The sequence below is a fragment of the Sphaeramia orbicularis genome, chromosome 3 (assembly GCF_902148855.1).
Source record: "Sphaeramia orbicularis chromosome 3, fSphaOr1.1, whole genome shotgun sequence".
NCBI lineage: Eukaryota > Metazoa > Chordata > Actinopteri > Kurtiformes > Apogonidae > Sphaeramia > Sphaeramia orbicularis.
The window spans coordinates 13,137,944-13,165,142 of record NC_043959.1 but is presented as its reverse complement, the minus strand read 5'-3'; the positions used below and the strand labels follow the sequence as shown (position 1 = coordinate 13,165,142).

At 37.1% G+C, this 27,199-nt stretch overlaps 1 protein-coding gene across 1 annotated transcript; it reads left to right on the top strand.

Annotated features, from left to right (window-relative positions):
• The first annotated feature begins 6,744 nt into the window (after positions 1–6,744).
• LOC115413754 (myelin expression factor 2-like) lies at positions 6,745–26,699 on the top strand. Its single transcript, XM_030126817.1, has 17 exons — positions 6,745–6,924; positions 8,423–8,625; positions 9,405–9,457; positions 10,386–10,393; positions 10,479–10,572; positions 12,757–12,948; positions 13,704–13,857; positions 13,953–14,002; positions 14,093–14,153; positions 16,526–16,627; positions 18,004–18,048; positions 19,251–19,349; positions 19,428–19,523; positions 21,434–21,490; positions 23,009–23,196; positions 24,570–24,621; positions 26,318–26,699. Exons 1-17 carry the CDS (start codon positions 6,809–6,811, stop codon positions 26,479–26,481), a joined length of 1,734 nt encoding a protein of 577 aa, XP_029982677.1. The 5' UTR covers positions 6,745–6,808; the 3' UTR covers positions 26,482–26,699.
• The last annotated feature ends 500 nt before the right edge of the window (positions 26,700–27,199 follow it).

Here is a 27,199-nt window from a genome sequence, read left to right as displayed (position 1 = left end):
TGGTTACAGATTTTTTGTCAAAGCTATTTTCAAGACGGACTTTTCCAGAAAAGCTGGACATCGTTAAGAGAGGTCGGACGATTCCAAAGCTAGCAAGCCGGTCACAACCAGGAAAAGGATTTGTCTGTCACTTTCACTGCACTAACTACGCCCAGACCTGCACGGATAATCTGTACAACAGAGTAGTTCAACTCTTTTTGAGAAAAGAAAGGAGGGTAGATTTTGTGCACAAACAATTAGAATTTTTGGTGAGTAAAATGTTACTATTTTTTTTTTTTTTATAATATTGCAAGTTAATGAGGTTATTATCGATGCTTTTTTCTGTGTGTCAGCTGTAGCTGCAGTAGGAGACTTGTGCTCGCTGGGTTTGTTTATTCAGTAAAGACATTTATTGTGACTACACCAGTTATCTATCTGTGATGCAGCGGCTCTTTCTACTGCATTTACTGCAGAATGCGATGGTTTTTGTAACCATAAAATAGTTATTGAGGGGTGGATTGACTCAGACGGAGAACTACTGCAGGCCTAGGTGTGAAATGCTCAGTCTGCCGCTGACTTGATTAAACCTCCTTCTATGTTTTTCATCCTGTGATACTAAAACAAATAATCTCTGCAGATTTGCAAAAGTCTGTTTCATTGCAGTGACAGTTGGACAGCGGTTTAACTTTAGCTTTTAACATCCTAAAGGAAGAATGCATAAAACCAGACAAACATATAAATTGTTGGTATATATAAATTGTTAGTATTAGTCGTGGTCTTTGTCAGGACGATCATATCCTTTTCATTTGTCAGCTGGTCTGACAGAACAGACTGCCTCTCTTCTTCTTCTCACTGCCTCATTCCAGCGTCGGTCCAGTGACTCAGCTAAATGTTGAACCTTACCTTTAGCTAATTATCGATCATCAGCTTTACTACTCGTGGTCTTCGGACTTCACTGTCTTTGTACTTGATTATTTGTGATAAGGCCTGTAGATACAATAGCCTATCTGTAAATGAAGCCATCCAACAGTAACAGTGCAGCACATTTCTAAAAATAGTTTCAAACAATCCAAATAAGACCTGCCCTAGCTTTAGCCCTGGTGTCTGGAGGCCTTTTAATCACAGATCGTGTTTGTTCCACAAAATAGTGAAGTGACAGGACAGCTGTGTTTATAGTCTATAGTTCTATGTATAGTCGAACTGTGGTTCCAAATGAAAGGAATGACAAGAAAACAATCTGAAGTTAGCACTCACGTGTCAAATATAAAGTAGCAATCAATATGTCAATGATTAGCTATTATGATATGAATTAATGTTTCCTGACGGTTATTAATGATTATAGAGTGATTATGTTTAATAATTGACTGAACAAATCCTACTTTGCCTGCTGCCTGTAGGTGAAAATATGGAAATAAATAAGAACTGGAGCCGTTCCAGTCAGGACTCTGCTGTTGGATATTTAAAATAAAGTGGGTGATTTTACTGACAGTCAGACCACATGACAGGAAGTACAGCTGGATCATGAAAGAAGTTTTAAAGGTCCTGTACAGACTGTAAAAAGCGTCATTTTTATATATATATTTATGCCCAATTGTACTCCGTAATTTTAAATGAGATTATCAGCACCAAAATACGTTATTTCCAAATGCTGTTTCCATCTTACCCTGGTCGGGTTGGACAAGACTGGACTGATTTACAGCAGACATACGTCACGATGACAACTTAAAACACTTTAAACAAATAATCTGTACAGGACCTTTAATTAATGTTTTTTTAGGGTGCCTATTGTCATCAGAGCAGGGACTACAGCAGGATAGTAGCCATGTTGGCTAAAACTGCCCTTTTACTGTTATTGATGCAATTAATCAACTGGAATTGTCCACGACATAATAAACTAAAAAACTAAACCAAACTCAAGTTAACAATTGGCTTTTGTTTTTAAAAATAAATCCTGTTTCACATTCTGTACAAAGAAAACCCTTGTGGAAGCCACCTTTGTGTCTGCGACTGACTCTGGAGCTCTACTGTCCAGACCAAGGTTATTATCGTTAACGAAAACTAACGAAATGATGAAAACTAGAATTGAAAAAAACATTTTTGTTAACTGAAATAAATAAAAACTACAATTAAAAGAAAAAAACGATTACTAACTGAAACTGTATTGTGTGTTTTCAAAACTAACTAAAACAAATAAAAATTATGGATAAAATTCCCTTCGTTTTCGTCTTTGTCAATGTCGGATTGATATGAAATTGATTTATTTTGCTCCGTCTGTCCGCTCGGTCCGTCACTTGTGGTCACTTCTGGTTTCCAGTCGTCTTCTGGTCCCCACTCTACCTGGAAACATGGAGACTAAAGTTGGGAGAAAGCAGCAGGGTCCTGTCTGGGATTTATTTGAATATGACGGAGAAGAAGAGAAAAGATACGACAAAACTAAAATTAATACTAAAACTAAAACTAAGCATTTAGAAAAAAATTAAAACTAATAAAAACTAGCAAACCTGCTCTAAAAACGAACTAAAACTAACTGAATTAGAGAAAAAAAGTCAAAACTAAATAAAACTAAACTATAATGAAAAATCCAAAACTATTAGAACCTTGGTTTGAAATAAAGTTCATCAGTATGATTATGTCTTGGTCTTTATAGTTTTATCCTACATTGTACTTTGTGACTTTATATGTCAGATTCTTTGGCGAGTTTATCACTTTTTGGAGAAAGGCTGCAAATCTTTATGCGATAAAGTCATTGCTTTGACAGTAAACGCATCTTATTTGCAGCCGTTTTTATGCTACACGTCAACTATGATACGAACATCTTTTATTTAGATGTGGCGCTTTTTAAGGCATTTGACTTGACAGTTGAAATTCATTGTTGTGTTTCCCCTTTTCACTTTTAGTTTATTAGACCTCAACCATTTATTTGGTCCTTCTCCATTAGCCTGACTGTTGCAGAGTTCACAACTTAATTAAGCTACGTTTAAGTCCGTAAGTGTAATTTTAAAAAGGAGTGTCTGAGTATTAAACGGTACATCCCAAGAATAGATCTATATTTCTAATAAAACTGAATGTGACTGGTAATAACTCCATCTTCTAATACACTCTGAGGTCGTTAGACATACTGTGTAGAATATTATGGGTAGGTTTATGTTGAAGCACTTGGGGATTTTCATTGCAAGCAAGCAATGAAGTAAAAACTGATGGGTCTTCAGTCAAATTATATTATTAAAAAGGATGAAGGTGCATTTGTTTGTTTTGATGTGAATTAGACACTTCACAGATAGAATAATATATTTTTCAGTGAAGCCATAACAGTACTTAGATGAGTTCAAGCCGAATATATTTGTTTATTTATTTTATTGATTTATTTCGAATATGGAAGTGATATGCTAAATAAATATCAGCTAAATGTTTATCAGAGGTAAAGTTTGATATCTGACTTCTGAGTTCTTTAGCATGTTTTTTACAGTAAATATGCTAACCTTAATGTCAGCCTGGTTACTAACCCACCGGTTTTGGTCTGTCTGTTTTTTTGTCTTCATGTGCTGTACATAAAGCAGCTGAATACTTGAATTTCCCTCAGGATTAATAAAGTATCTATCTGTCTATCTATCTATCTATCTATCTATCTATCTATCTACTCTCGTTATACCGCCAACTTCCGTTCACGGCCAAATTGGCGGTATAGCGAAAATGGCGTTACAACGGGTTGCGTCCATAATGTGCATGTCTTTACTATATGATGTCTATGCTGCCTCCGTTAACCCGTTCTAATTGCGTTTCTAAATAAATCTTGATTCTGTTATGTTGTAAGGGATCATTTAAAGTGGGGAAACATTTTAAGCATTATTATACCGTGTCGGGAAATGACACCCCATCATCTTGAGGCTTTGGCTTAATCCCACGTCCTCTTCCTGACATCCTGACCTACTGAGTGTTCTGCGATAAATGAACGGTGGCCGTTCCGTAGACCTACTTGTAGCTTGTCGCGATCAGCGTCTGGCGCGTTTGTTTCAGTGCATTGTTAAAATTTATGTGTACTCGATGACAATCACGCTGGTGGTATAATGGTCGGGAAATCAATGGTATAAGTGTTGTTTGTGCATGGAACTGGCGGATGGCGATAGGCGGAAATGGCGGTAGCTAATGGAATAATGCATTGGGGATTTTTGTGCAATGGTTTTGGTCGGCGGTGAGCGAAAATGGCGGTATAATGGCGGGCGGTTTAACGAGAGTAGACTCTATCTATCTATCTATCTATCTATCTATCTATCTATCTATCTATCTATCTATCTATCTATCTATCTATCTATCTATCTATCTATCTATCTATCTACGAGGCGTTCAATAAGTAATGCCCCTGACCCACTTCCAGTTGTCTGATCTAGCTGAAATTTTGCATGTGCAGTGATTTATATCTCTATGGGTTATGTGGCAAATTACAGCTCTGAACTAATTGTGGTTTCTGATTTACAAGTGTTTGAACTGAGTCAGGTGTGAAATGGAGCCTGTTGAGTGTCGCGCAGTGATCCGGTTTTTGTATTTGAAAGGACGCACACCACAGGAGACTTTTAATGAAATGAAAGAAACTTATGGTGATAATGCCCCATCATATGACCTTGTAAAACGCTGGCATCGTGAACTCAAACATGGCCGGAAGTCTGTGGAAACAGCTCCCAGACCTGGTCGCCCCCCTTCTGCCATTGATGAGGCATCTGTCCGTCAAGTTGAGGCTGCCATTTTGGAAGATCAGCACATTACTATTCGCCAAATAGCCCAAGAGGTCAAGATTAGTACAGGGTCTGTGGAAACTGTCATTCATGACCATTTGCATATGCATAAGGTGTCTGCCAGATGGATTCCCAGGTTGCTCACACCTTTCCAGAAGCGAGAACGCGTCGAGTGCTCGAGGATGAATTTGGAGATATGCCAAGAAGATGAGTCAAAGTTTTTCAAAAGACTGATTACACAGGATGAAACCTGGGTCTATCACTATGATCCAGAGAACAAAGCCCAGTCAATGCAGTGGAAGCACTTGGACTCACCACCTCCAAAGAAGGCAAGGGTGCAGCCCTCCGCTGGCAAGGTCATGCTCACAGTCTTCTGGGACCAGGACGGAGTAGTGATGACAGATTTCCTGGTAAAGGGTACCACAGTTACAGGAGTCTATTATGCTTCATTTTTGAGGAAATTAAGAGAAGCTATCAAAATCAAGAGGCGGGGGAAGATCAGCAAAGGTATCCTCCTCCTGCAGGACAACGCTCCGGTCCACAACTCGCATGTCGCCAGATCAGAAGCACGGGTGTGTGGCTATGAAATCCTCCCCCATCCTCCCTACTCTCCTGACCTTGCACCATCTGACTTTCACCTCTTCCCAGCCATGAAGTTGTTTTTGAAAGGAAAGCGTTTCCCAGATGATGCAGCCTTGATTTCTGAAGTCACATCGTGGTTGGTGGACCAACCTGGGGTGTTCTACAAAAACGGTCTCCAGAGCTGCATCAAACGATGGGAGAAATGCATAACTCTGGGTGGTTCCTATGTAGAGAAAGACTAATAACTGTGCCAAGTTTCTTTGCTCTACTGCTATGGGAAGTGGGTCAGGGGCATTACTTATTGAACGCCCTCGTATCTATCTATCTATCTATCTATCTATCTATCTATCTATCTATCTATCTATCTATCTATCTATCTATCTATCTATCTATCTATCTATCTATCTATCTATCTATCTATCTATCTATCTACTTACTTTATTGTCATCTTTTTTATAACAGGCAATTAACATCATTAATGAAATGAGAGAGAGAGAGACGTGTCCAGAAACGTCTGCCAGAGAGTAAAAGTTCACTCTCTGGCAGACGTTTCTGGACACTAAAGTCCAGCACAAACCATCTAAAAAACAGTTTTCATCCCAGGGCCATAATTGCACTGAATACTGCTGGACATTAATTAATTGTGTGGAATGCTGAAAGTTGTCCAGAGTATATGATGATATTTTATGTGTCTTTTATACTTCTAGTAACACTCTTTATTATGCTGCTTTTTTTTTTTTTTTTTTTTTTTTAGATATTTATGCCGTCATGGTTTTTCTTTTATATTTTAATTTTATACTCTTTTATATACATTATTTATACTTTTTTTTAGCACCTAAGACAATTGCACAATTTTGTTGTACTTGTACAATGACAATAACAACATTCTATTCTATTCTATTCTATTCTATTCTATTCTATTCTATTCTATTCTATTCTATTCTCCTCCATCTATCTATCTATCTATCTATCTATCTATCTATCTATCTATCTATCTATCTATCTATCTATCTATCTATCTGTCTGTCTGTCTGTCTGTCTGTCTGTCTGTCTGTCTGTCTGTCTGTGTCTGTCTGTCTACTTACTTTATTGCCATCTTTTTTTTCTGTAACAGGCAATTAACATCATTAATGAAAAGAGAGAAAAAAATGTGTAAATAAAAATAAAACAGAGCTAACAAAGAATTTTCTATTGTATTGTATTGTATTCTGTTCTATTCTTTTTTTTTTTTTAACTTTATTGCCATCTTTTTTTCTATAACAGGCAATTAACATCATTAATGAAAAGAGAGAAAAAAATATGTAAATAAAAATAAAACACAACAAAGACTATTCTATTCTATTCTATTCTATTCTATTCTATTCTATTCTATTCTATTCTATTCTATTCTATTCTATTCTCGCAGGCTGCCTAGCAACAGCTCCCAAATCTCGCGTGAATTCTCAAATCACCACTCCACATTTTGAACTGCGTAGAGACAGAGGCATCTTGCGTTGTGTGTGAGGCAAACAAAACTCAACATGTCAGATGTTGCAACCCCTGAAGAAGAGCTAACGCTAAAGCCAGAAGAATCTACTGCATCTGTGGAATCCGACATCGAGGACACGTCTCAAGAAACACCTAATGGCGTGAAAACGTGAGTATAAACGGTGTATTGTTCTGGCCGTCCCATCTGAGCCGCTGTTAACTCGTTAGCTAAGATGGAGTCCTGGAATGCTAGCTATTGTTAGCTAAGGCTCCTTGTAAACTATGTCGGAGCAGGGAGTGAAACTAGCAACCGTGATTTACGCGTGTTTTATCGCTTTGCCGCCAACACGATGGGAAAGATGTTCTAACGCTGACTTTTTTTCTTTACTCAAACCTCAATTATACGTTGTTGCTATTATTTGGGGCACGTTGCTAATCTCAGTTGTGTGTTGCTAATATAAAGGCTAATGCTAACATTGTCAAAGCTTTGGCTCAAACAAGCTAACATGAAAGCCCAGTCATTTGAGTAGATAAATGAATACGATGCACTTAATTATGCATATTTTATTTTAACTTAATAGACCGTGGTAGTGGTCGTACACATGTGCGTGTTTCTTGTTGCAGGCTAACAATAATGAATTAACGTTAAGAGTGTGAATGAATGAATGAATGAATGAATGAAATGAGCTCATGTTAAAGCGAGATAAAATCGCATTTCTGAATCCAACAACCATTTTAGCATTAAACTTCATGAAATAAAAAGCTTTTATTTCTAGATATATTGACTTTTATGCCGCGCCTAATTCTGTCACATGTGACAAATAATTATACATGGATGTTTATAATTTTTTTGTTAAAATGGCATGAATTGTTGGTTTTAACACCCACCTAGCTATCACAAGAACCTAATTATATATGTGCACAATTAGGGATGTAATGATATGAAAATTTAATATCGCAGTTATTGTGCCCAAAATGATCACGGTACTGTTGAAATGTGCTCAAAATGTTCAAAAAGTACTTATACACAGCCTGAAATAATATAACCAAGTTGTACTTTGGAAAAAAAACACCCCACAAATAAAATAATAGGCACAATGTACTTTCTGTTGGCAGAAACACTCAAATATTAACATGTAAACATCAAACATACAAATATGCATTAAAGATGGCACCTTATGGCCATTGCGTGACCATATTCCATATCAAGTTTGTGTTCAAGTGCGGTAATCAAACACAGTTATCATGATAATTAGAATTTAAATGGTAATACTAAACGCTGGGAATTTTACTGCGGTTTATCGTTATATTGGTAATTGTTACATCCCTATGCACAATTAAAGCATGAGTTTTGTACGAGGCTAAGGCTTAGGAGCAGCAGCGATTCATGATAATATATGAAAAATATTCACACTTTTTTTATAGTGCTTTTCAGCTCAGATAGTGCTTTAGAACTTAAATATCACCCAAGTAATATTCAAGATTACAAACATTTCAAATGCATAGATAAATACAAACACAGGCAACATGCATACAGCTGGCAAAAGAAACTATTCAGAACAAATGAAGAAATAAGTGTAACTGTGACAGTTAGAGCTCAACAATTAGAGGAAATTAGAAGGAAATTTGTAAGCTTTGCACTGATTTGGAGTTTGTTCTTTTTGTAGGGAAGCCGAAGACTCCAGTCCTCCCAAAGATAAGCTTGATGGCAAAGAGAAGACCTCTGGAAGCCGAAGAGGAAACCGCTTTCACCCATACAAAGACAAACATGGTGGAGAAAAGAAAGGGGCTCAGAGGAACCGTGTGTTCATCAGCAACATCCCGTATGATATGAAGTGGCAGGCAATTAAAGATCTAATGCGTGAGAAAGGTAATTTCACCAGCAGTGGGGACGGTGTTTCCTCTTTTGTCTGTCTCTTCAGCTGAGTAGAAGTTCTTGACCTCTTTTCTTTTGTTAGCTGATGGTTCACTTTGCTTCTACCAGTAGTTACTTAGCTTCTTCCTTTTTTTCTGGATAGTGCATTTAGTAAGGAACAAGTATAGTGTGATATTAGGTTATTGGAGTTCTAATTTTTATTTTTTGGATGGGCAACAATTTAGTTTGGGCTGATATGTCTGTGAGAAAAGGAAGATGACATTAGTTATTTTGTTACTTGTTTTATGGCATTGTCAGCTCCAAAATGTAACCTCAAAGTAGTAGTATCAGTAGTAGGATTGATTGTTGACTAATTTTGTTGTATCTGTTTCAAGGTGAACCCTTTTTTGATTATGTGAATGAAACTGCTGAAATGTTCTACCTAGAATTATGGGATCTTAAGAAGCCTTTTGAAAGGTTAAAGGGCAGTTTAAAAATTCTCACATGCCATTATATATGGAATCTGTCGACCAACTGATCAATGTTGAAGTGTTTTGAATTTCCCAGGTTTAATGTAGCTGTGTTTCTCTCTGGCCTTGGCCTTTGGGTGTCTCAGTCACTGCCCAGAAAAGGCATGGTGTTGTCTGGTGGGATGTTGGTCTGGGCTGACTGTTGATCATTAATGGGACATCTCCATCTGTAGCGGCGTTGCCAAGGCCAACAGCGACTTGAAGACTTGGTGACTTAAATCCCTTTGTTCTTTTGGTATTTTTTCCTTTGTATGTCTCATGTAGTTGGTGAGGTTACATACGTGGAGCTCTTTAAGGATGCAGAAGGAAAGTCAAGGGTAAGTGATGTGGTCAACTTGCTGCACGAGGTTTTAAATGCCCTCAGCAGTCTCTTATTAATCCAGTGCTCTTTTAGGTTCTGATCCTTTGGGTCTTACTATGTTACTGAACTGGAGTTATCGTAGGTTGTGTTTAGAGCCTGATAGATGGCTAATGATTGATATTCATTTGAAAGGGAGATGTCCTGTTGAATTTTATTTTTCTTTATTTTTTTGGAAAAGTAGCCTAATGAACTCATTTAAGAGAACACTTTTGCTTGTTGCTGTCATTTCAATTGCTGTAAAAGTTTGTTTGTTTGGCTATTTTCCAAAGGGAAATGTGGGTTGTGTGATTTGTCTTATTGATTGACCCTTATGTCTCAAAATCACGTTACAATTCTGTTATGACACAGCTCTCTCTTCAAAGGAACAAAACAGCCCTGAATCATCCTGTAGTTTTTTTTTTTTTATTTGTTAAATTTCATTTTAAAAGATGGCAAATGTTCAACATTTTTCTTTAACTGAATGACCCCAAACAATGTATTAACTATATATTGGATATATTAGTATGTCCAGTGGAATCACTCAGGTGTATGACTTAAGTCAAAACACGATGCTTAGGTGTTTGTAAATGATAAATGCATTTTTAATATCAAATACTGAATAAATGATACATTTTAAAAAGTATTAAATAGACTATTTCTGATGATGACCGTATGCTATTATTGACCTTGTAATCCTATTCACAGTACATTAGATCACAACCCAGATCCTGCTGGCTTAAGCCAGTAGCAAAATAATGACAAACATGCAACGTAGACAAGACTAGAAGCATGTGAATACATTTAATTTGGAATCTTCAAAGCCTTTGCTTGATTTTAACTGTGCTTTGTTTACCCCCTCAACATTGAATGGCTTCTACCTGGACTCTCATCCTTCTCCTGGTTAGGGGTGTGGGTAAGAAAAAGCATTACATTATCAGATTCATGTTTACATGGAGGTACTTGCACATTTCCCATAATGCCTTTCTCTGATTCAACAGTGTGGTGGAGTTCAAGGATGAAGAGTTTGTCAAAAAAGCAATAGAAACTATGAATAAGCATGACTTAAGTGGAAGGCCACTCAACATCAAGGCAGTAAGAAAACACACACACACACGCATACATACATACATATGTATGCATACATATATGTATTTTGTTCTTGTTTTGTGGTTGGTTTACACATAGTCATCCCATTCATATTCCTTATACCAGGGGTCAGCAACCCTGGTCCTAGAGAGCCACTATCCTGCATGTTTTAGATGTTTCCCTCCTCCAGCACACCTGATGGTCATTATCAGGCTTCTGCAGAGCTTGATGATAGGCTTATCATTTGAATCAGGTGTGTTGGAAGAGGGATACATCGAAAACATGCAGGATAGCGGCTCTCTAGGACCAGGGTTGCTGACCCCAAGCCTGGGAATCTGTTTGTAAACTGAAAAACTCAAAGTGGCGTATCCTTTGTTTTCTCCCACAGTTAAAGCTTTTTCTCCAAGTAGAAGAGGCTCCTTCACTTCTAGTGATGCTGTCTTAGGCTACGTTTACATATAGCCAGTATCTGGCAAAACTGAGGCACAGACGCAGACAAAAATCTATCGTTTACATGCTAATGATGGCCACGCCCACTGAAAACGATGGTTTCTAAAAACTCTGGCCAAAGTGGAGACTTTGGCAAATCTCTGTTTTCACGTTTGTGTGTAAACAGACGGAAATGGAGATCTCAAACAGACGTCCCAGTTTTTGAAGGAAATATTCTACCACTTCACATGTGATTATCCAGTACAGAGGAAGAGGATGGAGCTGATAAGGGCAGTTACAAGGATTAGAATGTTAACATCTTAGCTAATTAGCGCCCACTGCATCTGCTGAACAGGATCTTTGTGTATTTCCGTGATATAGAGTGAGACTTTTATGAGGTGTTTCCACATTTTCATCCTTCATATTTAGTTCATCAGTCCTTTATCTGTTCTGTCCAGTTCAGTTGAAAGTAAATGAGGTCATCATTTACGTCCGTGCGCAGCAGTCTCCAAGAACTAAAAACAAAACATGGTTTTGATAAACAGATGCAGCTGTTGACGACTACATAACTAACACGGTTGAACTCAACAGGGTTTAAACCCTTTTCATCCGCTCCAGCTCATCAGAAAAGCAGTTTGTGATGATAAATTCAGTCACAGGTTCATCCATGTGCATTTTAGGTTGGACGTCTCAGATTTGTTTGGACCTGGAACCAGGAAAACATGTGACGGTTACATCATCACTTAAACGGTTCATAACGGAAGTAATGTTTTGTTGTGAGTCCTTTCAGGATTCTGATTGGTTAATGGTACTCGACGTTCCTTTCATAGTGCCATCTACAGGCTTTCATGCTCTCGGCGGTGTAGATATATGGGGCCGTGGAAACTAAGATTTTTCTGAAAACGGTCACGTGTACACAGGAATATTACTGAGCATTTTTTCCAGAGTCAAAAGTATTTTCCTCAAAAAGAATAAATTTTGCTCTGTATTGAGTAAATTTGGCTCTAAATTGAGTCTGGAGAGCTCTACTCGAAGAGTAATGTTTATTCTTTTTAGAGACGGACCAAATGTTATCTGGGTAGAGTAACATTTTCTTCAAGTAGAGTAAATTTTACTCTGACAAATTTCCTGTGTACAGGGTTTGTTTTGTTTTGTTTTACGGAGAGGGGAAAATATCAGTTTTCCAAAATACCCAAGCACATGTAAACATAGCCTTGATTTTCTTTTTTTTTTTTTTTTTTTGATCAATGTATTTTTATTAATTTTCAGTTTTTCAAACATACAATAAGACAAACACTGAGACATATGACAGAGGAATAAGACACCACAATAAAATAAATAAGAAAAAAATACAAGGTTCCACTATGTAATTACCCAATCACTTGTACACAGAACACTTTAACCGGAGTTGAAGTGCATTGTCAGCTGTTCTACATAAGAAATAAAAGGACGCTGTACCACATTAAACTTCTCCATTGATCCCTTCAATGTGTATCTAATCTTTTCTATTTTAAGGAAAAACATGACATCACATATCCATCTGCCAAAGGAGGGGGGTTGATTTTCCTTTTTACTCAAATCACAAAGCACCTCCCTAAGACATAGTGAATCCACTGTCAGATTTTTAAAAATCTCCTTTTGACAGATTCTCAAACCTCACCGTACATGTGGAATTATAGTGCTTCTATAATTACAGTATAGAACAGTCTGTAACTTTTATTCCATTTGGTTGATTTGAGTGGTTTATTATTTATTTTCAAGGATCCTGATGGAGAACATGCCAGACGAGTGCTACAGCGCATGGGCGGAGGGCAACAGGGAGGCCGGGGCCAGGAAATGGGACCCGGTGGAATGAACCTCCCACCATCCATCGCCAACAATCCCAACATACCTCCTGACGTTATCCACGCACTGCAAGGCGGGCGACTGGGCACCACCGTGTTTGTGGCCAATGTAAGGACATCCGAAAGCAGGGGTCTCAAACATGCGGCCCGGGGGCCAAATGCGGCCCGCCAAAGGGTCCAATCCGGCCCATATGATGAATTTGTAAAGTGCAGAAGATATTAACAGTCAAGGGCATCACTCAAAAATAACAGCATAATAACCTAAAAATAATGACTCCAAATGTTCCTGTTGGTTTAATGTGAAAAAAATATGACATCATGCCTCTAAATAATGGCAACACCAATTTTTTGTCTTTGATTTATTGCAAAGAGCATAAAATTTTGATATCCTTTTAATAATAAAACATCAATAACCTGAACAAAAATGAACAACCTGAAATGTCTAAAGAAAAATAAGTGTAAATTTAACAATATTCTGACTGTTTTGTGTCTTGGTAGATCTGATCTGTAATGCACACATAGAAATCATAAGGCATAATATTAATCAAATTTTTCTTCTTATTTTTCTTCAGAAATTTCAGTTTTTTTCTGGTTATTCACATCTTTTTTGCTTGGATAGTTTGTAAAATGTAAATGATTTCATAATTTAATGTTTTTTGCTTATAAAAAATTTGGAGTTGTCATTATTTATAGGCTATTATGCTATTTTTTGACTGGTCCGGCCCACTGGAGATCAAACTGGGCTGATTGTGGCCCCTGAAAGAAAATGAGTTTGACACTCCTGTCCTAAAGGATTTAAAAATGCACTTGTTAGCCGTTCTGCATGATAATTAGAGATACTCATGTGCATTTGCCGCTTTTCAGCTTGATTTTAAGGTGGGCTGGAAGAAGTTAAAGGAAGTTTTCAGCATGGCAGGTGTGGTGAAACGAGCAGATGTAAAGGAGGATAAGGATGGGAAGAGCCGTGGAATGGGAACAGTCACTTTTGAGCAGTCACTGGAGGCCGTACAAGCCATATGTATCCTTTTTATAATACAGAATTCAAATGTAATAATGGATTATTGAAAAGACCTCTGCAGCCGTGTTCTGTACTGGCCTTGACTCTGGATTCAGCCATGTTCAACGGGCAGATGCTCTTTGACAGACAGATGCATGTCAAAATGGTATGTTACTTTACTAATGCAAACCTACTAAAGTGATGTAGAATGAGGGGGAAAAAAGCCTTATTTACATCACATCATGTTATTTTATAGGATGAGAAATCTCTCCCTCTGGATGATTTCCGTCAAGTAGAAAAAGCACCTCCGTTGCCACGTGAGTAGCCGTTTGTTCCAACGTCAATTGTTGATATTTTTTTTAAACAATGTTTATATATTTGTCATTTTATCAGTATAATACAAACCAACCTCCTCAGATAGAGGAGCAGGAAAAGAAATAAAAGAACAGAAAACAAACTAGAAAAGCGCTCAGAGAGCGCAGACCTCCGCCAAGGCAGCTCAGTCTCCCATGCTGTGATCTACTGAAAATAATACCTGGACTTTGGACTTAGACCCTTGGCATTGTTGTTAGTGCCTTTTTGTGTTTTCCTCTATTTCATGTGTTTTGCCAAGATATAAAAATAACAATAATATTAGTTGAATGAAAATTCCAAAACTCCACTATTTTTTCCTATTCTGGATCATGGTATCCAGAATTTTGTGAGGCTCCAGATCAATCTTCAATATCTTGTAGAACCTGTTGGGAACTTATGTTGTATTTTTTTTTTTTTTTTTTATCAAGCACTCTGACCATTCATTGTGGAGTTGCATGTACATATGATGAAAATATACCTATCTCCCACTGATAAAGAATCTTTTTAAAAATTCCTGGATCCAGACAGTGATCCGGATCATTCCCAAAATCGAATCATTTGTTACTCGTCCCATTTCAGACATGTCCTGAAAATTTCATCGAAATCCGTCCATAACTTTTTCAGTTATCTTGCTAACTAACCAATAAACAAAAAAAACAAACCCTGGCGAAAACAGAACCTCCTTGGGGGAGGTAACAAATGAAAAGAACAGCCTGTGTCTGTGTCAGAATGTGTTTAGGTCCCTTAATAGACACATTTGTCTCTGAATGTCAGCCATTTCCCTCAGTTTTTCATAAAGAGATTTTCTTTCAACTTCAGTTTATATGTAAGTTGTTCCATGACAAGTATATGGTCTATGATTGAAAGCCATTGTTTGTAAGACGGAGCATCAGTCTTAAGCCAGTTCTTTGTTATGGCCTTTTTCCTGGCCACTAGGAGAATCTTGACAAGATATGTCTTCTTTATGCACCTTTTCTTCCAAATGTCCAAGGTACAGAACAAGACAAGAATTTGGGATTGCATATCCCAACACATCACAGAGAGCTGAGTGAACCTTCCCCCAGAAGGGTTGAAGATTTGTGCATTTCCAAAACATCAGTTGTTGATTTAAATCTGTCAGGGATTAAGTATTACACTAATATAAAAGGTATTAGAAGTACAAAACCCATGGATGTTTGTATGTAGAGCTGGAACGATTAATCTACTCAGTGATTTAAAAAAAAAAAAAAAAAAATCATTCAACCACAATTCTCCTGAATCAAAGCTTTGTTTCCTTCATTTCTCTGCTGTTAAACATTGGTTCCACTGTTGTGTTTCACACGGACATGTATTGTGACGCACAAAGAAGCCTCAATTCAGGAAGAACTGCAATAGAATATTTCCCTTCAATCAATTCGAGTCGATTAATGGAATCGTGAATTTTTGCATTCGCTTCAAGCACCTAATAGATTGCAGCTCTATTTGTATTGGTGTATTTTTATTAGTGAAGTGCAGGGAGATGATGTTTGTCCAGAAATTGTTTTATACTCCATATTCTGCATTGTTTGGATATGTATAGACATTAGTAACTCAGGAAAGCCTCTTTTTACTTTAAACTTAACTGAGCAAAAAGTGATGTTGGCTTCCTCATAGGGGTGTTTATTGGCAAGAATCTGGTTATATGATACATATCACAATACTAGGATCACGATACGATATATCACAGTATATCACGATACTGTTAAAAGGTCAGTTTTTTGTTTGCTTCTGTTTTTTATGATTATTTCGTAGAAGAATTGAATTACACAAGAAATATGCACCAATACTAAACACATTTTTATTTGATCACAACAGGATCTAATGCTATATCACAAAATTTTCCTTTGTTAAAACTTAAATTCTCTTTTACAGACATTACAGTTTAAGATCCCGTTCAAATGTTCATATTCTATTAGTTCATAACTAACATTATAACGTTATTTTTGTGCCGTCTCAACAAAGGAACTAACATTTTTCAATAAAACAGTGTTAAGTAATAAAATAAAATATGATAATAATAATAATAATAATATAAAGTAATAATAAGAAATAAAATAGAAACAAAAAATAAAAACAAAAAATAAAATGAACCTCCACAATATCTGCATTTGAATAAATACCTAACAATATTGATACAGTACTTTTTAATATCGATACAGTATTGTGAAATGAAATATCGTGATATATTGCAGAACTGATATTTTCTTACACCCCTACTTCCTCATGTCTTGCATATAAATTACAGAATGTTCTTCAGCCTGTTACTGTTCCCATTGATTAAACTGTCCTTTATATGCGGTGTGTGTTTTGTGTGTAGGAGGTCTAGGTGGTATTGGAATGGGACTGGGACCAGGTGGACAGCCTATAAATGCCAATCGTCTGAGTGGGGGAGGAGGCATGGGCTCCATGGGCCCCGGAGGTCAGTGACTGTCTTCAGGAAATGCTTATATATAGGTTGAAAATGTAGTCTTTTATTCGTCACAAGTATGGTTTCCCACTGGGTCATGTTACAGATGTTACATAATGCATTTGTGTAAATTTATGTCAGTGGGAAACCAAGCTGCAGTTAATGTCTAAGCCGTTCAGTAACAGACGGTAGGATGACATGCATGTGGCTCATCTTTTGACCCTATGTGTCCAATATAGGTTACAGAGATAAGAAGGTGGAAGTGTTAGCAGGTGAAACACAGGACGTCTGTAGGACATCATTGTGACTGACATGGTGTTTAATGTCACCTTTGTACAGCAGGGTTGAACGTGTTTTTTTTTTTTTTTTTATACCAGCCCATTCAGACAGATGGATTAGACGTCTTCTTGCCTGAAGTCAGTGAACACTTGCCTTTGTACGGATAGTTTGGATGTTTTAGCACAGGGGTCTCAAACATGCGGCCCACCAAAGGTTCCAATCCGGCCCGTGGAATGAATTAGCAAAGTCCAAAAATTCCACAGTCAAGGCTGTGGAACTCATTTTAGTTCAGGTTCCACATACAGACCAATATGATCTACAGTCAAATAATAACAGCAGAATAACCGACAAAAAAGCATGACTCCAGATTTTCTTCTCAGTTTGATATGAAAAAAATAATCTTACATTATGTCTATAAATAATGACAACTTCAAGTTTTTGTCTTTGCTTTAGTGCAAAAAATAACATTAGATTATGAAAATATTTACATTTACAAACTATCCTGTAGCAATAAAACATGAATAACCTGAACAAATATGAACAACCTGAAATGTCTAAAGAAAATTAAGCACAATTTTAACTATTTTCTGCCTGTTCCTCAGTGTTTTGTGTCTTTGTAGATCCGATCCATAATGCACACGTATAAAGGATAAGTTGAGTCATAATATTGTTAAAATTGCACTTATTTTTCTCAAGAAATTTCAGTTTTTTCAGGTTATTCACGTCTTTTTTGTTTGGATAGTTTATAAAAGTAAGTATTTTCATAATTTAATGTTTTGGGGTTTTTTTTTTTACACTAAAACAAAGATAAAATTTGGAGTTGTCATTATTTCTAGGTTATTGTGTTATTATTTTACTGGTCCGGCCCACTGCAGATCAAATCGGGCTGAATGTGGAACCTGAAAGAACATGAGTTTGAGAGCCCTGGTTTAGCAGGTATCAAATAACAGCAAATACTAAAGTTACCTGTCATGTTTGACAGAGATGGAAAGGAAGCAAGATAGATTCTTCTCAGCACCACAAAGAAACCTGTTTTCCACTTTGTTCTTTGCACTTCACCTCCTGTGTGCAAACCCTGTTCTGTGTTTGACTGCTCTTCTCTTTCACAGTGATGGACGTTCCTGGTTATGGTGGAATGAACAGACTGGGAGGAGGTATGGGCAGTCACTACAGTGTAATTACATAACGACTGGGGATGCAAATTATCAATCCATTAATCATTAGTTGGTTGACCTTATTGACCGATTAACGATTAATTGATAAGCAGCGATTTTCCTGAGAACCTAAATTTCTTTCAATACGGTCTATAAAAATAAAAGCTAAATATTGTTTATGTACTTCATGACAAAAGCATGTCATGTTCCTTAATGATTGATTTATTGAACCGTTGGATACAGTCAGTGTCAAGGTTCTAATAGTTTGTATTTTTCATTCTAGTTTAGTTTTATTTAGTTTTGACTTTTTTGTCTTTAATTCAGTTAGTTTTAATTTGTTTTTAGAGCAGGTTCGCTAGTTTTTATTAGTTTTCATTTTTTTCTAAATGCTTATTTTTAGTTTAGTTTTAGTATTAATTTTAGTTTTGTCATATGTTTTCTCTTCTTCTCCGTCGTATTCAAATAAATCCCAGACAGGACTCTGCTGCTTTCTCCCAACTTTAGTCTGCATGTTTCCAGGTAGAGTGGGGACCAGAAGACGACTGGAAACCACAAGTGACAGACCGTCAAGTGTCGTATGGTGCCGCTAGCTAAAATTGCTAGAGCAAAATAAACCGCTTTCGTACTAATCCGATATTGACAAAGATGAAAACGAAGGGAATTTTATCCATAATTTGTATATGTTTTAGTTAGTTTTGTAAACACACAATACAGCTTCAGTTAGTGAGCTGCTTTTTTCTTTTATAGTTTTTATTTATTTCAGTTAACGAAAATGTTTTTTCAATTCTTGTTTTCGTCATTTCATCAGTTTTCGTTAACGATAATAACCTTGGTCAGTGTTTCCTGTAGAATTCATCTGTTGGTGTGGCGGTGTTTGCACGCACGTACGTTTCGTCGGTCGGTGGGTGGGGTGCATGCAGGCGCGCTTCGTCGGTGGGGTGGGGGGTTACTCGGCCGCATGTGCGCCAGGGGATGCGTGTGTGTTGGTTGGTAACTGCGTGCGTCACTTTCCATCCTACTTCTCATATTATGGGGGTTTGAGGCGGTGCAGTCCATGCTCCCGCAGAAGTGGAAGTGAAACTTTTTGCTCATTTATCTTTTCCCTACCTCCTGAAGCCTCACAAACTTTAATGAAGTTGATTAATTGTTTACATCCCTACTAATGACTGCATTTAAAGTAAAATCCCCCTTGTTTTGAACAGGAATGGGTGGAGGCAGCAGCGGCTTTGGGGGTATGGACAACATGGGAAACATGGGGGGCTTCGGAGGAAGAGATATGGCACCAGTCGGCAGGATGGGAGGTGAGTTTAAGGCAGTCTGAGCACAGCTGAGGGTCTTCTCAATGGTTGGATTTATTTGTATGTGTCTTTGTTTATTAGACATGTACCGGTCAGGAATGGGTGGAATGGATCGGGATTTTGGCCACAGTGACATGTCAGTGAATCGAGGATTTGGGGATTCATTTGGAGGAATGGGTAAATACGTACTGTGACTACCACTGCACTCACTGGTCCACTGGCCCTCTCTTCACTCCAGACAGTTCCACCAGTGTCTGTATTAGGGATGTAACGATATGAAAATTTCATATCACGGTTATTGTGACCAAAATTATCACGGTTATCATTATTATCGCAGTATTATTGAAATTGTGCTCAAAATGTTCAAAAAGTACTTATACACACACTGAACTAATTTAACCAAGTTGTATTTTTAAAAAAAAAACAACAAATAAAATAATTGGCACAATGTACTTTCTGTTGCAGAAACATTCAAGTATTAACCCTTAGTGGTCTGAACCTATTTTGTCTGTTTTTCAGTCCTTTTGATTTGGCCTTTATATACTATATAAACAAATGTTTACTATACCCATGTTTGGGATCTGTTTTTCAGCACTTCATCTATATCATCTGTCTATTATTTTTTCACTTTAACCTACTATATCAACATAAAAGGCCAGAAAACACAAAAAAAAAATGAAATGTGATTTGAAAAATGTTTATACTTTATTGCATAAATAACACACAGATGCTTAACAAACCTTTTCAAAGACTTTAAAAGTGAATATTGGTTCCAAATATTAGGTATAGAAAATCAAAATTGTAATAAATTAAAACTGTACTCAAATATTCTTTACATAGGATTTTTTCTCCTAAAAGTGCGGTAATCAAACATGGTTATCATGATAATTAGAATTTAAACGGTAATACTAACCATTGGCAATTTTACCCTGGTTAATCGTTATACTGGTAATCGTTACATCCCTAGTCTGTACATCTACAAACTCCACCTGATCTGCCTTCACTACAGTCACAGCTCCACCCATACTCTTGGTTCCAGCAGTTTCATTAACCTTCTCATTTCCAAAGCCCGGACCACTCGGTCCATCCTCATTCCAGTTTTCTGCTTTTCTGCTAATGATTGGAATTACTTACAAAATTCCCTAAAACTCACCTCATTCATATCAGTCTCATTGTTGTAAAGGTCAGTGAACTACCCTTCAGGACCACTGCGCCTGTTCTTAGCCTTTTCCATTTATGTGACATTCTGTGATCGCTCATACATATAATGTGTTCTGTTTTTCATCCTGTCTGTGTGCTGCCTCTTGGTCAGGTCATGATTGGAAATGAGAATGAGTTCTCAACTAACTTACCTAAAGATTAAACAAATAAATAAAATACACAGTGGAATGTCTACTAAGGGTTGATGTTTAGTGTTTGAGACTTAGGCTCCATTCACACTGCAGGTAAATGTGGCCCAAATGTGATTCTTTTTTTTTTTTTTGTCCATATGTGACCTGTATCTGATCTGTTAAAGACCGTTTGAACAGCACTAATCTGACCCAGACCACTTTCACATGTGGTCCTAAATCTGACCCGGACCACTTTCATATGTGGTCCTAAATCTGACCCGGACCACTTTCATATGTGGTCCTAAATCTGATACGTATCTAATATTTTCCAATGTGACTTCAGTCTGAACGTCCAGGTCACATTTATCCGACCTTTACGTCACTGAAATGCGACAAACGTCACAGTTCTGCACCAATGCAAGATCCCTCCATATTTCCTTCTATAAACACAGTGTGTGTCTGCGTGGTCTCGTATTCAATCAGGACCTCTTTAGTGCATGTGGGTCACTTCAGGACCTCTTTAGTGCATGTGGGTCACTTCAGGGTCACATTCAGTACAGACTCAAAACTGATAGAAGTCACATTTAATGTGGAATATGAACCAACACACAGAAAAATCCAAATTGTACATTAAGACCTGCTGTCTGATCGTAGTGATAGTGTTTTTTTAATGTGTTATGTTGTGTACTTAATGTGTTGGTGTTTTTGTGTGAGTTTTTAATAGAATACAACAGTGACTTGAATTCTCTCGTCTAGGTGGAGGTTTTGGAGGAATGAGCAGCGGTGGAATGGGACACATGGGGACTGGATTAGGTACAAGAAACATCCCACCTGTCTGTCAGTATCTGTTGTAAACCACATACATGTTGTATTTTACTGTTATTTTAAACTCTTATGTCAAACCGTGCTTCCTTTTTTTGTACTGTTTTCATTTCAAACTTTTATTGTATCGCTTCTATGCAACTCCTTATGAACGACTATCAGATTAGATGGATTAGATTAGATTATTACAGTGTGAGGAGATCATGACTTTCTGAACAGATGATAAAAGGATCAGGTGTTTGGAGCGGCTGTCTTCTCTAACAGATGAGCTCTGCTCTACAGCGGCTGTCCAGGCCTGATACTGAACCAAACACATGCTTTAGGACTGGGTTTCGGATGTGTCAATAGTAGGGCTGTGGATTGGCAAGAATCTGGCGATACAATACAAATCACAATACTAGGATCACGATACGATATATCATGATACTGTTAAAAAGGCAATTTTAAAAAAAAATAATTTCTTTGAAGAATTGAATTAAACCAGAAATATGCACAAATACTAAACACATTTTTATTTGATCAGAACAGGATCTAATGTTATATCACAAAATGTTCCTGTGTTCAAACTTAAATTCTGTTTTGCAGACATTACAGTTTAAGATCCTGTTCAAATGTTCATTTTCTATTAGTTCAGAACTAACATCAGAGCATTATTTTTGCGCAGTCCCAACAAAGGAACTAACATTATTTAATAAAAGAGTGTTAAATAATAATAATAATAATAATAATAATAAATAAAACATAAACAAAAAAGAAAAACAAAAGAACAAAAATGAACCTCCACAATATCTGCATTTGAATAAATACTGAAAAATATCAATACAGTACTTTTTAATATCGATACAGTATTGTGAAATGAAATATCGCAATATATTACAGAACCGATATTTTCTAACAGCCCTAGTCAGTAGTAATCTAAATAAGATTAAAGAATTGGGGACAAATGTTTGTGTAGTGGTGTTGACAGTTGACCTGAGGCAGAGTAAGGGTCATTCTAAATTAAGCCATTATGAAATAAATGGATATAATGTCATAAAGAATTATCGCATTTTGAAATATTAAAGCACCATATTTTTCTCAAACATATTGTTCACATATCTTTCCATAGTTTTTGTGTTTTTTAGCTTTTGTGTCAAGCAAAAGCAGAAATCTCATGCATGAAAGGGTCAGGTGGGTTTATTATTGGAATAATTCATAAAACATTTGGAATATTGAAGTTCCTCAGGCATCTAGACTCTAACTTTGACATTTTATGACCTTTTTTTGACTTTTCTTTTGTAACACAGTAAACTTGCAAGGAGGTGGGACTTAATCTATTCTGTTACCATGTGTAACTGCTGAAATTACAAGTTCTTGGACAGAAATAATGAAGTGCATGATTATTCAGTTTCATCGTTATCATTATCTGAGTATATTTAATGGGAAAACCCTATAAAACACTGATAGTCACTCATTACCATATTTAATTCTGCATTAATTGAACTGACTTGACGGTCATATGTGTTGCAGGTGGTGGAATGGGGAATATGGGCCTGGACCGGATGGGGTCCAGCTTTGACCGGATGGGCATGTCGGGAATGGACATGAACCGTGGATACGGAGGCTTTGGAGGCGGAGGAGGACCGAGTCACATGACCGGAGGCATGTCCGACAGGGGCTCTGGGTCCAAAGGAGGATGTCAGATCTTTGTGCGAAATGTAAGTGCAAAAAGAGATCAATAGATTCTCGAGGTTTGAGTCTAGGAGTCACGTTGTAACTGGGATTTTTATTAAGGGCTGATGTTTTCTGACAGTGAAAAGTTCATCAGCGACACTCAGAAATTAACTTTTTTACTTTATTAGAAACGGTTGAACTGAACTTGAAGCCAAAGTAATAAATACTAAATAAATGAAAATCTCATTAAACTTAAATTAATTAGTCAATAAATTTGAAAGTGAACATCTAACTAACAGCGAAAAGGTGAGGTTTATTTTATTTGATTGTTTTTTAGCTTCTCTTTTCAGTACTTCCACTTAAAGATGCGGGAGACTTTCGTGACCAATTTTTCATCAAATCTGTGAAACCTCAGTCATATCCTCAGTATCATGAATCTGTTAGTCTGTCTGTGATTACTCACCTGAATCTCTTGCATTACGGTGAACAGTTTCTCAGTGCCATCCACCAGAAACAAACCATGTGTTTACAAACAGTCGGAGGGAACTCGGACATCTTCGGAAATTTGTCGCGACGTACATTGTGGGAAACGCTGGTTCGTGCAGCCGCCTGACAGCAGCAGGTACTAAAGACACGATGTGGAACCGGCAGGAGCTCCCTTCCCTCTAGCGCGACCATATGATATTATATGGATGAAAAAAACACGATGCGGAAACGGCCGGCGGAATATGCATAGAGGGAAGGGAGCTCCTGCCGTTTCCACGTTGTGTCTGTAGCAGCTGCCGCTGACAGATGGCGGAGCAAACCGGCGTTTCCCACATTGCACATATTGACAAAATTCCTCAGATGCCAGAGTTACCTCCTGGCTCAGTTTGTAAACACATGGTTTGTTTCTGGTGGATGGCACTAAGAAACTGTTCACCGTGAGGAAAGCCATTCAGGTGAGTAATGACACAGACTTACAGATTCATGATACTGAGGATATGACTGAGGTTGGACTGATTTGATGAAAAATTGGTCACGAAAGTCTCCAGCACCTTTTAATTAAATTTCAAAAAAAATTTTATTATCATGTCAATCAAGGTCAGTGAAGTTACCATATTTGGTTCCTTACCCATAAGGGACAACAAAATCTGCCTGGTTTTAACATTTATAGGAGACAGGGAGAGCTGTAGGTTTGTGATTTAATGTAAAAGAGCATGAGAACTCTAGAACTGGACAGTGGTATAAATATGATTTTATGTTCTTATTATCATTTATTGTCTTCCAGAAGTAGCTTGTATAAGAAGTTTTAGAAGTTACCAATAGTGTCGGTGCATTTGCATGGGATAAGAGCAGAAGACAGTTGGGAAATCCTTTTGATATGTCAGTCACATGAGCGTTATGTTTGACCTGGATGATCATTGGTGTGTTGCAGTTGTCCTATGACCTCACATGGCAGAAGCTGAAGGAGAAGTTCAGTCACTGTGGTAGGTGTTTGACACACGCCGGAACTTTAAAATGACAATTAAAAGCAAGGGTTACACAACAAAAACCACCCACACATACAGGCTCTGAAAAAGTCTGAAGTCCTGAATGTACAAACCTGCATTTAATACCTTAAAACAGGTGTCAAACATGCGGCCCGGGGGCCAAATCTGGCCCACCAAAGGGTCCAGTGTAGCCTGTAGGATGAATTACACTGAAGATATGAAGATATTAACAATCAATGGTGTAAAAATCATTTTAATTCAGGTTCCACATACAGACCGATTAGATCTCAGCTGGGTCACATCAGTAAAATAGTATCATAATAACCTATAAATAATAATAAACTGCAGATTTTATCTTTGTTTTAGTGAAAAAAAAGTTAAATTCCATGAAAATGTTTGCATTAATATACCCTTTTACAAAAAATGTGAATAACCTGAACAAATGTGAACAACCTGAAGTGTCTTAAGAAATGTAAATGCAATTTTACCAACGCTCTGCCTGATACTAAGTGTTTTGTGTATTTGTAATTGTAATGCAAGTTGTAACGCACATGTGCAAATGACAAACTGATAATCTGAGGCATATTGTTAAAATTGCACTTGTTTTTCTTAAGACATTTCAAGTTGTTCATGTTCTTCAGATTGTTAAGGAAATGATGTAGATGTAAACATTACCATAATTTAATTTTACTTTTTTCACTGGTACTATTTTACTGGTCCGGCCCACTGGACATCAAATTGGGGTGAATGTGGAACTGAACTAAAATTAGTTTGAGACCCCTGCCTTAAGAGTATTTAAAAGGTTTTAAATTTGATATAGTAGGTCTTCAGTTCTGTTTCCATAAACGTGTTGGCTGTGTTGTGTTTAAATGTGTCCAAACTGCAAAGACAGTAACATTATTTGACTCAGTTCCATTTGTTCCAACCCAATAATTTATATTGAAATTAGGAACATATTATTGCTGACTTTGCTCCTGGTGGGAAATGACTTGTCCTGATGGGAATCAAGGCGTTGGAGTTAATAAATACATTTTCCTGTAGTCTAGGAGTCACGCAAATTTAGCGGTGTATGAAAATATCGTTTCTGCAGTATTGTGATATTTCATTTCCCAATGTTGTATCAATATTAAAAAGTACTGTATCGATATTTTTAAGTATTTATTCAAATGCAGATATTGTGGAGGTTCATTTTTGTTTTTCTTTTATTTATTATTATTTAACACTTTTATTAAATAATGTTAGTTCCTTTGTTGGGATTGAACTAAAATACTGTTCTGATGTTAGTTCTGAACTAATAGAATATGAACATTTGCACAGGATCTGAAACTGTAATGTCTGTAAAACAGAATTTCAGTTTGAACACAGGAACATTTTGTGATATAACATTAGATCCTGTTGGGATCAAATAAAAATGTGTTTAGCATTTGTGCAGATTTCTGGTGTAATTCAATTCTTTAAGGAAATAATCATTAAAAAAAAGAAAAACAAAAAAATTACCTTTTTAACAGTATCGTGATATATCGTGATACATCGTATAGCGATCCTAGTATTGTGATTTGTATCGTATCGCCATGTTCTTGCTGATACACAGCCCTAGTGTTTGGACCGCTGTGTTTGTGTGGAACATGGTTAAAGCGTTTTCATCGTGCATCGGTTTCCCAGCTCAGTCGTTGCTCGTTGTTTTGTGCTGCAGGTCAGGTCATGTTCGCAGAGATCAAGATGGAGAACGGAAAGTCGAAGGGCTGCGGAACGGTGAGGTTCGACTCAGCAGAGAGCGCCGAGAAGGCCTGCAGGATGATGAATGGAACCAAGATCAACGGGCGCGAGGTGGACGTCCGCATCGACCGTAACGCTTAGAGCTTTCGTAGAAGCGGCGTCCGCGTTCAGCCCTCTCTGCCAATGATCTTTTGTTTTGTTTTAAAAACACACTTTTCTTCATATCTCCACCGTGTCCACCGTTTGGTTTGTTGTTTAGACACTATACGACATAGCTCTTTTATCTTTTGTTTTGTAAAACCCTTTTTAATTTGTCAGGCAGTTTATTGGAACAAATAAAAGTTTTTAATTTTTAAACCCGGTGCTTGTAAATTCTGGTCAAAGTCTCCAAAGCAGTTGTTGCGCTCAGGGTTGAAGTGAGGCTGGAGTTTGTGTTTCTGTTTGAGTTACAGCTTCTACAGGTGGAACACTTGGCTTTTCACAAAACGCAGACATGTAAGGAAAAAAGTGACAAATGGAATTTATCAGGTAGCTTTAACGAGGGGATGTTTGGATTCCTAAAGGTTTAAGATCAGTCGTTCCAGTTCAGTTTCCTTTTTTTTTTTTTTTATCCTCCTATTTGTGGACAGGAGTTTCACAACTTTATACAAAAAGAAAAGAAAACTGTCCACCATAAAGGACATTCCATAAAAATTTTAAAAACTGCATCTGAAAAAAGTTGCATCATGATGTTTCCAATATAGGCACTTATTTAATAAAAAAAACAAAAACGCTGGTACTTTGCTGACATTTCCTGGGTTCTAGGAGGTTAATTCAAGATTTTTTTTTTTTTTTTGCTTAATTCAAGATTTTTTTTTTG

Bases quoted from the DNA above. Each gene is read 5' to 3' on its own strand.
- LOC115413754 (XM_030126817.1), top strand. From the start codon at position 6,809: ATGTCAGATGTTGCAACCCCTGAAGAAGAGCTAACGCTAAAGCCAGAA. The intron at 16,628-18,003 runs GTCAGTGACTGT...TCTCTTTCACAG, and splicing joins GGGCTCCATGGGCCCCGGAG to TGATGGACGTTCCTGGTTAT. The intron at 23,197-24,569 runs GTAAGTGCAAAA...GGTGTGTTGCAG, and splicing joins GTCAGATCTTTGTGCGAAAT to TTGTCCTATGACCTCACATG.